Source organism: Eretmochelys imbricata, chromosome 2, assembly GCF_965152235.1.
Source record: "Eretmochelys imbricata isolate rEreImb1 chromosome 2, rEreImb1.hap1, whole genome shotgun sequence".
Classification (NCBI taxonomy): Eukaryota; Metazoa; Chordata; order Testudines; family Cheloniidae; genus Eretmochelys; species Eretmochelys imbricata.
In genome coordinates this window covers 205,161,346-205,174,796 of record NC_135573.1, presented here as the reverse complement: position 1 = coordinate 205,174,796, position 13,451 = coordinate 205,161,346, and the positions used below count along the sequence as shown (strand labels likewise).

At 39.3% G+C, this 13,451-nt stretch overlaps 1 protein-coding gene across 3 annotated transcripts in view; it reads left to right on the top strand.

The window, feature by feature from the left end:
• The window catches only part of CHN2 (chimerin 2), a 193,311-nt gene that overhangs the window by 73,003 nt on the left and 106,857 nt on the right, over positions 1–13,451 (top strand). For all 3 annotated transcript variants that reach the window (XM_077811339.1, XM_077811337.1, XM_077811338.1), the window contains exons 2-3: positions 720–758; positions 11,680–11,735. In XM_077811339.1, the coding sequence (XP_077667465.1) occupies positions 720–758; positions 11,680–11,735 (95 nt within the window). The remainder of the gene's footprint in view (positions 1–719; positions 759–11,679; positions 11,736–13,451) is intronic.

The window sequence follows — 13,451 nt, the reverse complement described above, 5'->3', positions numbered from 1 at the left end:
AGGCTCATGCCTTTAGATCTCGAAGTCTAAGGTTCAATTCCCACTTCCAACAACTTTCCTGGGGGCATCATGTAATGCTTTTGGTAACACAGAACATCAGCTTTTTGTCTCCTGTGTTGGTCTGTTCTTTGCATCAATGGATAATAATTTTAGTCTTTTACATTCAGTTGCAGTTTTTCCACTGTACATTTTTTTTATTGCTGATGCAGTTTCTGGAAAATTTGTAAATCACATTTGATTAAATGTAAGAAAATTAATTGAATCATCCATGCTGGAATCATTGGATCTGAACACATCAGAGTCCAGTCTGAGTCACACATATTTATTGGCATGTTACTTACTTTAAAGCCATGATAAATAGGTTAAAAACCTGATCTGAAATCAAATTATAATTTGTTTTATTATGCCAAGCCAAGTAAGTACTGTTTGAACTCCCTCCCTAGCTGACCAATCAAGTTAATTACTTTAAATATATTTGTGAGAAAAGGAGCTGTGTGAAAATTGGTAAGAAATTAATTCTGTCATATTTTAATAATTTGTAAAAATGATATTGAGTCCATAAGTAGTGAAAGTGATATTCTTCTCTAACATCTAGAAGTGTACTGTAAATAAACATGCAGTTCTCTTGAGAAGGAAATGGGAATATTGCTGAAAAGCTGTGGTCTCTACAGTTTGACTGAGTGGCCAATTGATTTCTTCTTCTTTTTTTAAAATTCTAGATGCTGAAGAATACCAGCCTCCAATATGGAAATCCTACTGTGAGTATATCAGAAATCAGAATAAATATCAAAATCCTCTTAAAAGAAGTTTCAATGGAAGTTGTTTTCCCTCTCTTTAAAACAATTACCTACGTCCGTTCAGCTCTTGTGAAAGTAGGTGCATTGGCAAACTGAAGTTTTCTTTTTATTCAGATAACAGATACAGTATGGGTTGCAGCAATGCAAACTCCTGCACACTCCCTCATTGATGTGATGTTCTATACAGGCCATTTCTGTGGGTGATAGTTTGATCTCCCTATCCATTCAGATTTTGTTTCGTAGCTGAGGCTGCCAAAAAGGATTCCTGTTATGGCAATGAGTTCTTCACTGAGCATACTTGCCGAGCCTGAATTGACCTGAGTGAACCAAATTTTTTTATACAGGCCACAAAGCTACCTTCAGGTGATGATTGTTTTGATCCCTAGCAATTTAATCTGGTTTTAAATTGGTGGTTTAGAAGTAAAAGGCCCAATATACTATTTTCAGTCTTCTGGACCATCCAGTTCTCCTACTTAAATATCATTTATATGAAGTGTAATGCAGAAATACGTTGTTGTATGCTACTTTTATTCCAGTTACACTGTACTATGATGTAGCACTGAGCTGAGACAAAGTAGTTGGCTTTTAAAATCTTGATTAAAATTTGATTGTAAAATTAATCATTTATTTTAAAACTTCACTGAAAATTTTAATGAAACTGTAGTGTTGTTGTTGATTACCACATCATTATCAAAATGAAAATGCGCAAAAGTACAAAGCCATGAAGTTGTGGGAACTTAAGGCACTGATTCACCAAAGTATTTAAACATGCTCATAACATGCTCATGACTTTAAGCACACAAGTAGCCCCATTGACTTGAGTTGCATACAATATTCAGTACCTTCCTGACTTCAAAGATGTCTCCTTAGAATCTTAGCGCTATGCATGAATGATCTTAGAAACATAAGAGTTGTAGCCCTGTTGATCCCAGGATATTAGAGAGACAAAGAGGGTGAAGGTACTGTCTTTTATTGGGCCAACTTCTGTTCATGAGAGAGAGACACTTTTGAGCCTACACGAAGAGCCTACACTAAGCTCTGTGTGGCTCAAAAGCTTGTCTCTCTCATCAACATAAGTTAGCCCAATAAAAGATATTACCTCACCTATCTTGTCTCTCGTACAAAAGTAATACAGCCCCAAAGTGCATTGTTTTCCACAGATTTGGTAGAATTATAAGATTATTGCTGGGAATACTTCTCCCTAAACTTGTGTTTTGCCACTGCCTTGTTTTTTCTGAGGAAAAACTAATTTGTTCTAACTTAATAGAAACTGACAATGTGATAAATTAAGCCTGAGCAAGATTATATTGACTTCAATGGAACTAACGTATGCATGCTCTAAATTGTGCACACACTTAGTAGCTTGCTGAATCGAAGCCTACATTTGCTACTTCCCCCCCTCCACTAATCAAGCTGTACTGAATTTTATTGTTTTCAGAGACAAAATCCTTCTTTTAAAAAAAAGGCAAAATTAACCATTTTGAGAGAGGTAGCCTGACTATACTTGTGAGTTCTTTAAATCAGTGATTTTTAGAGTGAAATCTTGTCCCCGTAGAAGTCAATGGAAAACTCCCGTTGACTTCAGTGGTCTCAGCCATTTTGGTGTGTGTGTGGTACAGCCTTTTTTGGAAGAGTCCGGACAGAGCATGAGCTTTTCACATCACCCCAAAACTGTATCACTTGTCTTCTGTTGATCAGATTAGCACAGTGCAGTGAAGTATTTTTTCTTAGTTTTTGTTTTCATGAAACAGCCCATGGAAACTTTTAAGCAAACATATCTAATTTACAGAGCATGATAAATAAGTTATTGTTCAGATATATTCAGAATCCAATTTTGTGGTTGACGACCAAATCATCTCAGCTTCTAAACTTCATGTCTGAATGACTCTGGAGTAATTAACACAGCCCCAACTTGCATTGTATTTAAACACAGTTGATAGTAGTATAAAATTACAAAGATTACTGTTGAGAATATTTCTCTGTAGACATATGTTTTTCATTGCAGTCTTGGTTTCTTTGAAGAAAATCTTTTTCTTTATTCCTTCCAAGAAATGGACAATATGATAAGTTAAACATCGGGAAGATTATGCCCAGTGGCGGTATTAACCTATGAAATGATCTATCACTGTGTCACATCATAGTTTTTGTTTAAATTAGTGTATGTATTTCTCTTGAAGTGTCTGTATTCATTGATATTGATCATTATTCATGTATTTGAGTTATTTTTTCCCTTTTTTTTCTATTTGTCAGAATACTACTAGAATATCCTGTATACAATTTTTAGTTTAAAATATCTTTAATTACTGAGACAAGATAGGTGAGGTAATATTGGACCAAATTCTGGTGGCAGAAGTAATGTTCAGAGCTTTGTGAAGCTCAAAACCTTGTAGCTTCCACCAACAGAAGTTGGTCCAGTAAAAGATATTACCTCACACACCTTGTCTTTCTCATATCCTAGGACAGACATGGCTGTAACACTACTGCATGCAACATTTAATTTCTGTATAAGTTTAGAGGCACTATGTTGTCTCTTGATATTTATTGACATAAATCAAGCTCCCAATCCTGCAATCTGCACCACGCTGGTGGAAGAGACCCATTTAAGTTTACACTGCTCACGTGCGTGCAGAAATCCATCCATATGGAACAGCTTGCAGGATCCAGGCCTTACTCAATGACATAGCCTAAAAGATTGTTTTAACAATATTTGGAATCACAGCTGTGTAGGTCTGCTGCAGAGAGGATGCCTATTTCTAATCTCTGAAAGGTCTTCAGTCAATGATTGTATTGTCAGAAGATGCACCAGACTCCGTTCCATCATTTTATTAGGGGATGGAGAAGACACATGATCATTACTTTGATATTACTAGTGGGAGCCCTGGTACAAGTTAGGAAGTAGCTAGAAGCCAGTGAACACTGAGCTACATCTTGGATTAAATTTCTATCTCAGTAATCAGTCAGTAAGTAAACATGTTTCCAACCGCTAAATTGTTTCTGTGTTCTGTGGCACATTAGGAAGATTATATTAAAAAATGTCTTTTCCCTTTCTGTCATTACTGAAGAAAGGAAGATAAGAACTGTAGTGTAAGCTAAACTAGTCTCCACTCTCTGTTTCATATGTGAAGCAGACAGTTATTTTTATATTTGAAGTAGAATAGGAACAATTTTTGTTTTGGCTCTCTAGCAGCACTGTAGGTGTGCTTGTCTCTTGGAGAAGAAGAGGACCCAAGTTTGTTCTATTCTTAACTTGTTCAAGATTGATATGTTCTTAGGGTATGACTACACTGCAATTATACACCTTTGGCTGGCCCATGCCAGTTGACTTGGGCTTGTGGGGCTTGGGCTATGGGACTGTTTAACTGTGTTGTAGACATTCAGTCTCAGGCTGTAGCGCAAGCTCTGGGACTCTGCCACCTTGCAGTGTCCTAGAGCCCAGTCTCCAAACTGAGCGCAAACATCTGCACTGCAATCAAACAGCCCCTTAGCCTGAGCCCTGTGAGCCTGAGTCAGCTGGCACGGGCCAGCCAGGGGATTTTAATTGCAGTATAGACACATACTTTCATTCGGGCTAGCTCTGTGACTAGTTTCAGCATTTGAAAAGATTGTCCTTGTCATGTTGGTGTTCACCACACAAGATGCAGAGGGCATATCCTAGCACCAGCAGACCCCAGTAACCAACTCCCTCTGAAACACTTACTTCCTACCCCTGAACAGCTGGCAAAGGGAGAGTAATGAGGTAGAACATCTGAGTCAATGCTCAGTCAAAAACTAAGGCTCCCTTTGTGTCATGTTCTTAAACATGTGTCTGAGACCATATCTACAGTACCACTTATTCTGGAAACACTTACGTCGCTCAGGGGTGTGAAAAAACACCCCTGAGCAACTTTAGTTTCAACGGTATAAGTGGTAGTGTGCACAGCACTATGTCGGTGGGAGAGCTTCTCCCACCACATAGCTATTGCCACTCATTGAGGTGTTTTTATTATGTTGTTTGGAGAGCTCTCTCCCATCGGCATAGAGTGCCTACATGAGCGATCTTACAGCTGCATTAGTACAGCTGTGCCTCTGTAAGCTCGCTAGTGTAGACAAGGCCTAAGTCTAAGTCAGTGAGTAATCCCACTAAAGTCAGTCAAACTACTGATATGCTTACAGGTAGGCATGTGCTCAAGCACTGCTTAAATTGAGGCCTTGCGGCATAAATCAAGGATCTTTTAAAAACTTCTCCAGAAAGGAGGCAGTGGTTTCTATAGGTCCTTAAGTAAAAGCAAAGATGCACATATTCTCTACCCATCAGAGTGTAATTGATCATTAATCTTGTATACTTTAAGAGGGGAGTCTTGAGTTCTTGACACATTACAGAATTTAAAAGGCAGCTGGAAATCAGTCACTCTTTGCCTAACAGAAGGAGGGTGAATATAAGGTTTTCAAGTGCCACCTGGGAAGGGATCTACAAATATTACACAAAACGCAGGCAGGCAGTGGTTGAGAATCCACCTTTCCTGTAGACAGGAAAATCAGCCATGCCACTGCTCAGCTGTGAGAAATTTCAGTTATGGGAGAAACCTCTTGGCTACTGTGAGCAAGCCCAAGTATAAAGAGGGAGAAACAAGAAGAGAGAGGGCTGAAGAGTTTTGGACTTCAAGGGAGCAACAACTCTCTGCCACAGGAGCAAATGTAACACCGACAGACACCAGTCGTCGTCAAACCTGCGACCTTTGGAGCTAAATACATGACCCTCTACTGTATGAGCTAAAAGCCACATGGCTCTTAGCTAAGGCTGTAGAGCCAACTCATTAATCTCTCTCTAAGTGGTCTCGGTGCCACTAGATCGGACAGAGCACCACACCCAGGAGGTGTGAGAGTTACACTAACACCAGGCTGGCTCTGAGCTTCTTAAAGGTTCCTGAGTACAAGAAAAGAAAGTACATGGGGATGAAAGCCCTGAGGGTCAAGGGCTTTCTTTGGAGTTCATTTATATTCTATTTATATACTCTGCCTTTCTGTTGATTTTAATTTTAGCCACCACTGCCTGGGTCAAGGATTGACCCAGACCATTCGAATTAGGATTTCACCCAAAGCGGTGGTATCCTTGACCACTGACACCATCATTTTGTTGCTTGACCGCAATAGGTTTCACAGTTAGAGAACAGGCTCTCTTGAAAAGGAACTCCAGAGTTTCCCTTATTCATTCCAAAAGACAATTCAAGCCCTGTTCTCCAGCTGTAACAAAACAAGAGATGCGCATGCCCTCTAGTGCCTGTACAACAGAGCAAATGATAATTTAAAGTTTTGTTGACCCTTAGAAGGTGCTCAGATTGGCTGTAGTGCATACCAGTGTCAACACACCACTTACATTACAAAGTTATTGTTCAAATGCCCGCTTAAAGCCATTTTTTTAACTTTAATATTGCATTTTACACCCATTATTTTTGTGACATCAGTGTGAACTTCATCTGTGTTTGATGCTGGAACAAAGAGCCACTGCCAGTCTGTGGCAATCTCTAAGTAACAATGAATCCACTTTTTCCGAAGGTTAATTTTTCCAAGGCAAAAATAATAATGAATCACTTGGTTGAAAACATCTCCTTTTTTTGATCAAGGAGAATTTGTCTCTGTCTGTCAGCTCTAAAGGTAGAGGTAGACTGGGTCAGATGCAATCATATATTAAATACTATCACCAGCAATTATTTTGCTGGCATTTCAAGGCACCGTCTTCCTATATATTTCAAGACTTTCAGAAAACAGATGTCTGGACTTTTCTCAAGTTCTGAGCACTGAGCAGCTCCTGCTAAAGGGAATGCCGTCAGAGTCCTGAGTGCTCAGCACTTCTGAACATGTATTGAAATGAATGGGAGCTGCCTAGTGCTTATCACTTTGGAAAATTAGGTCACTTAATCAGCCATCTAAATATGGTAGGCACCCATTTTGTAAAATCATGGCCATAGTATTTTATTTGTATTTGAATCACATCCATAGACTTAAAAACAATAAATATTTGATATGTGAACAAGGTAGAACACCTATAGAAAAGGACACAGCTTTTGATATCCTTGATCACTTTCACTCTCCTCCTTAGCTTCTCTTTGTTTCTGAAATGCTGTCCTTGGCCTTGACACCATCAGCCTCTTTCTCCAGCAGTTCCTCTGGGTTGTCTTGCTGTCAATTTAAAGTTAACGTGACCAAAACTGAACTCCTTGCCTTTCCAGTTTGCAACATTTCCTTGTTGAATTCGCTTGCTTGCCATCATCCAGCAAGTCATTCAGGCCTATGGCCTGGAGTCATTTGTTACTACTGCCTCTTTGTGATGGGGTCCTTTGCTCACCGCTGGAATGCCTCCTTCTCCTGAGGTTTAGTGCTGTATGGCAATGCCCCTTCCTGCAATTGCACACCGTTTCTCTCTCCATCTGCAGCCTCACTCTCACTGCAGGAGATGCCTCTTCATGACTCAGCCCTCTGGCCAGGACCCTCAGAGTTTTTCCCCCTTCTGGGATGGAGTCATTCAAAGTCTCTTTTTTTCAAAGAGCATCCAGCAGTCCTCGCATGTGGTGCCCTGACCCTGTCACTCCTGCAGCGACCCAGGCACTCTTCCAGTTCACTGCTCTGCCATTACAACTTTCACAGTGAACCAGGGCCTGCCCTCTATTCTGGGTTCCAGCCCAGGGACCCTACAACACACAGCCAAGGTCTGTTCAGTCCCAAAATTTGCTGCTTCCTACCCTGCATCCTATAGGCTCTTTTCTCCACCCTGCTCTCTTCAGGGTATGCCCTTCCTTCAGGCCCAGGCCTCCAAGTTCTCCTCTTTCCCTGGGTTTCTTCCATTGCTCTCTACTAAACAGAGGGTGACTACAAACTTCCTCCCAGCTGCCTTTGCTGCTGCCAGCTTCCTGGCTTTATACTAGCCCACCCACTTCTGCACAGGTGAGCTTCCCCCTAATTAGGGCTTTTCTCTCACCCTTAATTCTCCTGCCTTGCAGCCTACTTGGCTGATTTGGCCCACCTGGCCAGCTTAGCCCTCTCAGAGCCAGTGTGGGAAGTACACCCCCACCACACTCTTCCTCACCCAGAGGGAAGATCCATTCTTTGCTATTCTGAGCTATAGATCTACACCAATAACTGCTACTAGATAGAGTCCAATACAGCTCCTGATGGGAAGACAATTCAGAACTACTGTTCTGACTTTGGAAAAGAATCTATCTCCAAAGTGGCCAGACATGACGAGAGTAGCCAAATTGGGTAAAAATGCGAAAAGGACTTACAAACACTTCGATACTAGACATCACTCAGAGAACGGCCAGATCTAGAACCTGGTGACTGTGTTTGTGACAAACTGGATGGAGAACTCCAGCTGTCAGAAGGAAAAGGAATTCATTGCCCAGATCATATGTGATTGAAACTGATGGTGGAGAGTTCAACGGAAACCATCAACATCTTCAGTTTGTTTCTCAGAAAGAACAATCAATGGAGAAAACTCTACAGATGACAGATGCAGAACAAGAAGAAGACTAAATGATTCTGAACAGACCACACCCAGTCGTTGCAACTAACGGACAGCCGGATGGACCAAGTTGTTACACATTCAGGTCTTGTATAGAAAACCAGTAAGATTCTGAGACACTTAATAGACTATGTACTCAACATTAAAGATAGCTTGACCATTTAGTTTTTTTTAAATGGGGGAAAGGTAAAACTAAAAGGGGGAGACATGATGGAATGCTAAAACTATATTACAGTATTCACCCATTAGGCTGCACCATGTGCAACATAACTTACCTGAGCTGGTAACAGCCATACTTGGCAGTGCATTAAAGTATCTTAAAAGAGATAGCAGCCCTGTAACCTACTACTTCGTCCATGTACAAGGAGCACATGACGACATTAAAGCAGTTATTATTAATTATTATTGTGTGTTACAGTTGACTTACTGCTTCTTCCTCCATGACATTTTTAAGACCAAAGCTCTTTTCTCTCCCCACCCAGATAAATCTTTTCCAGACCCTTATCTTCCATCTGATTACTGCATAGATGAATTACCTAAGGCTCTCTGAAAACCACATCTCCCCCTTCCACTCTGCACAAAACATAATCTTTCTTGCTTTTCATTCTGATTGAACCTCTCCACTGATTATTCTCACTCCACCACATCAACCTCAAGTTTCTTATTTGGCTTTCAAGGCTTCTCATCACTCTGCGCCTCTCTCCTGTAATTATCCTCCTTGAACTGTGTTGCGTCATCCCCCTCTCTTTCCCTTCTGCTCTGCCAATGATGTGAGCCTGAAAGCTTCATTTGTCTACTTCATCCCAGCCATTTCCACACTGTCTTCCAAACTGCTTCCTATACATGGAACACCCTTGCTGAGCTGTTCCGCAAAGTCATTACTTGGTCATTATTTAAATATTTCCGGAAGACCCACTTCTTGCACAATAGGTACAAAAAACAAGCTTTCTAGGTCATGTTATAAATTGTTTCTTTTATTTACCTTGTTAGTATGGCTGATTATTTTTTGACAGATTTTATTTTTGGAGTTGAAAAATGGAATTTTATCCAAGACTAAATTTGTGTTTGACAAAATTTTGATCATTGGAAAAAAAACTTGAAATGAAAAGCTCTGGAGAAAAAAATCCATTCCACCCATTTTGAAATAGTAGGAAAATTTCTATGTTCTTGTAATATTTTACTTTCCTAATTCCCCCCGCCCTCCCAACCCCCCACTTCCCTCCTTTTTTTTCTACCGGAGGGAAAAAAACATTACTTCCCTCTTGCCTACATCTACATGCCTCAATCGTCTGTCTTTTTAGACTGTGTATTCTTCTGTTCTTTTTAGGACTGTGTCCTCTGTGTTTGGAAAGTGCTTAGCCCACTGTGGGTGTTAGCACAATCAAAGTAAATAATAATAGGTATTAAATAAAGACAGACATTCAAACTTGACTTACTCCAAATCATTTCCCACAATGTCAACATACTATTTTTAGATACTTACAATCAATATTCAAATATAAAATCTTTATTTAGTGCTCAACAGTGTTATCCCATATCAAGTTCAGTGCCATGCCATTTTTAAACATGCATCTTAAACTCTCATAAGGCCTTGGTTCAATAAGGAGTGTATGCATGTGCCTAACTTCAAGCACTTGAATACTTCCAATTAAAGTTAATGGGACTGTTTACGTAGATATTTATCGTTAGGAAGAAGTAGCTTGCTAAATCAGCAGTATCTTCAACTCCAAGCATTTAAAATCATGAGATTTTTTTTTAGAAGACACAGTTTAGGTTCTTTGTAGTTTAGGGAATGCTGGGGGCCACAGTTTTTCATGTTCTGTGCAACCACGAAGTTTGCAAAATAGCTTTTTTTCTTTTTAAATGAAAGCTGAGATCCGCACTTATTCCCATGACTCAAGGAGCTTGGAAAAATGCCATTTATCATGAGACTTGTAAAAAAAATTATGGGAGCTGGCAGCACTGAATCAGGCAGGTCCATATATTAATTCATAATATTGGATATATATTTATGGCCTGATAATACCCCTGTGCATAAAAACCTCTATAGAAGACAGGAAATTGTGAAGAGTTCTCCATTTTCATTTTCCATGTGATTGCCTAACCAGGGAGGGGATAGGGTTTTTCGTTCCCTGCTTCAAAACTAGCAGGTGGCATAACACCCAAAACTTGCATGTTCCGGAAGATTAGCAAAGAAGTCAGAAGTTACAAGTGGCAGAGGTGACTGTGTGAAAGTCCAGTACCGCCACGCTTCCCAAGTTTCTTCACAGCTTTCTTCATCCCTCTTTTAAAGGGTGATCCATGGTGCAAAGGGGCTCTGAAAAAGAGGTAATACAACCACCAACCATATTAGCTTTTCAGTAGATACTCCACTGTTTTCCAAGGCTGAGGGAGTTTCCCATCACTCGTCTTCTTCCCACAACCTGCCATCTTGCTGATCCACAGCCCACTGCGATCTTGGACTGGGGATCACAATATCATAGAGATGGGATGCCCATCTTCCCTTTATATGTGTATAGAGGTCTACATACAGTGGGTTTATTTTCAAGGGAGCAAGCCTAGCTTTGGGATTTTTACTAAAGCTGAGAAGAGAGGCACTCTATTTGCATTATAATTGCTTGCTGTCATCATGTGTCAACCCATGTTCACTACTTGTGGAATAGTAAGAGGAAGGAAGAAGCCTCCTTGAATCACAAAGGGAGAGTGGTAGGGGTCAACTGTAAGGAAAGATTGAAGAGGCGAGACCCAGAGTTCACTCAGTTGCTGTCCCTCATCTTTGGGAACCCTTGGGATGAGCAAAGTTGATCTGAAATATATTTGAGAATCTTAGGTAGCACATTAAAAGGAAAAAGAAAGTGGGAAAATGTTAGCATGTGGAAGCACTAGGGGTCTAATTTATTCTTAAATAAGTTATCACTTGTGTCTTCAGTATGCATTGATAAGATTCTAGTGAACTCTTTTGGTAGTTTGTTGCAGTTCTTTCCTAGCCAATTCAAAGATACTGGAATTTTATTTAAAAATTCTATTATTGAGCTTGTCAGTAATACTGTATGCAACAAAGGAGTTTTATCTTGAAACATTCAGAAGGATTTGTTATGTTTGTTATATGTCTTGCAAGCAAAGTATGGAAATACACAGTGCCAGCACCAATATAAAACTAAATTGGGATTATATGAATTAAAAATAAATAAATGTTACCAGTGTACAATTGCATGACTAATTTCCATATAAATGACTTGACTTGCATGCATTTTAAAAACGTCTCTGTACCCCACCCTTTTTTATATATGTTTGCATTTTCTCTGAAGCATCTGACTAAAAATATCTGAATAAAAGTTTGTGTATATTGCAGTCCTCTAATTATTATTGCTTTTTTATATTTGACAGTGTATCAGTTACAACAGGAGGCACCGCGTCCCAAGAGAATCATTTGTCCTCGGGAGGTCAGTTCTTCTTTAACTGTATCTTGTTAAATCTGATGAATTGTCAGTAGTGTATTCATATTAGAGATCTTTCCTATATGCTGAGAGAGCAACCGTCTATTTCCATTTTCTAAAATACTGTGAAACATATTATATATAATTGTTTTCAGATTATAAAGTGGGTCTTTAAAAATTGATTAATATTTGTTAAATCACCACAGAGATGGGAATACATAAGATTTAACCATTGCAGAGACCCCTTTCCTTGTGCAGATGCTAATCAGGGCATTGTATGACTGTGCTCTATGCAGTACCTAAATGCTGTGATTCCCTTTTTTCATAGTGTTGTAGGAGAAGATCCATATATCTACATATTTAAAGATATGCAATGTTTTCACTCAATTCATGCAGTTTGTTCATAAAAAGCACTTTTCATGAAAGAAGGTTCACCTGTCCAATGTTAGCAAGAGCATTCAAGATAAAATATTGAATTAATAGCATTGGAACTCTTGTTCTGGCATGTCATGGAAAATTTGAAGTTTGTAGAATGTAAGAAATCTATGGAGCTGAAAGACTGCTGAATCAACATTTTCCTGCTTGTCTGCTTGCTTTTTTTTTTTTTTTTTTTTTTTGCCAGTCATCTCTCCTAGTTTATCTAGTTGTCTTTTGAATATGGTAATACTTCTTCCTTCCGTACTGTGTCTTGGTAATTATAAAAATAGGATACTGTAAGTATATATTGATTTCTCCAATAAATCAATAAGATTGAGTTGTTTTTGGCTTCTAACATGTCAAGAACAAAGTGGCTGCAAACTCTTACAACACATATAGTTACAATAATAAATATTATGATTATTACTAATAATACTGAGCTCTTAGCTATATAAATTTTATACAGTAATCAAATGCAATTAAAAATATACGCGCTGTGATGTTAAAACCCCCTGAATATATAAGGAGAAATACATAGAAATTAATCAGTGTGATATTCCCAAATGTCTTAATTATCTGCTTTGCCCTCCCCCTCATGCTATTGTCTATTTAAATAGCCGATATCATGTAGTATCTGAGTACCTCTCAAACATTAAAACATTTATCCTCGCAACACTTCTGTGGTGCAAGGAAGTGTTGTACTGAGGCATGGACAGATCAAGTGACTTTCCCAAGGTCACATAAGAAGTCTGCATCAGAGCCAGGAATTGAATGCACATCTCCTGATTTTCAGCCCAGCGCTTTAATCATAAGACCAAGCTTTACACTTTCTTTCATAGACACCAGGTAGCAATTACCTGAGAATAGGGCAAAATTTTGGCATAAGAAGGAAAGCCTTCATGCTCTGTCAGCTAAGGGTGTACTCAAGCTGAGCATACAAGATCATAAAAGGGACAAGCAAAATGCTAGTGTGGTTAAAGTCTCTCTAACTCTGTCCCTGTCAGAAATGCTGCTCAAGAAAGTCACCAACATGGTGATCCTCTGGGACTCCAATGCACATAGGCCAAAAGGCTTTAACAGAACTTTTCTCTCTTATTTTCCCATACAAAACTGATGATAGCTAGTGCTCCAGGGCTGTAGCAGTTTGCAAAAGGAGAGGCCATTAAGATTTTTATGAAGTGAAAATCCAGATAATCAGTTCTTTCATAGTCATTCAGTACCATATCTTCAAAAGAGCCATGGGTAACAGGCATGGAAGAGTATCATTCACTCCCCACTTCTGCCTTATCTACAAATACTACTCAG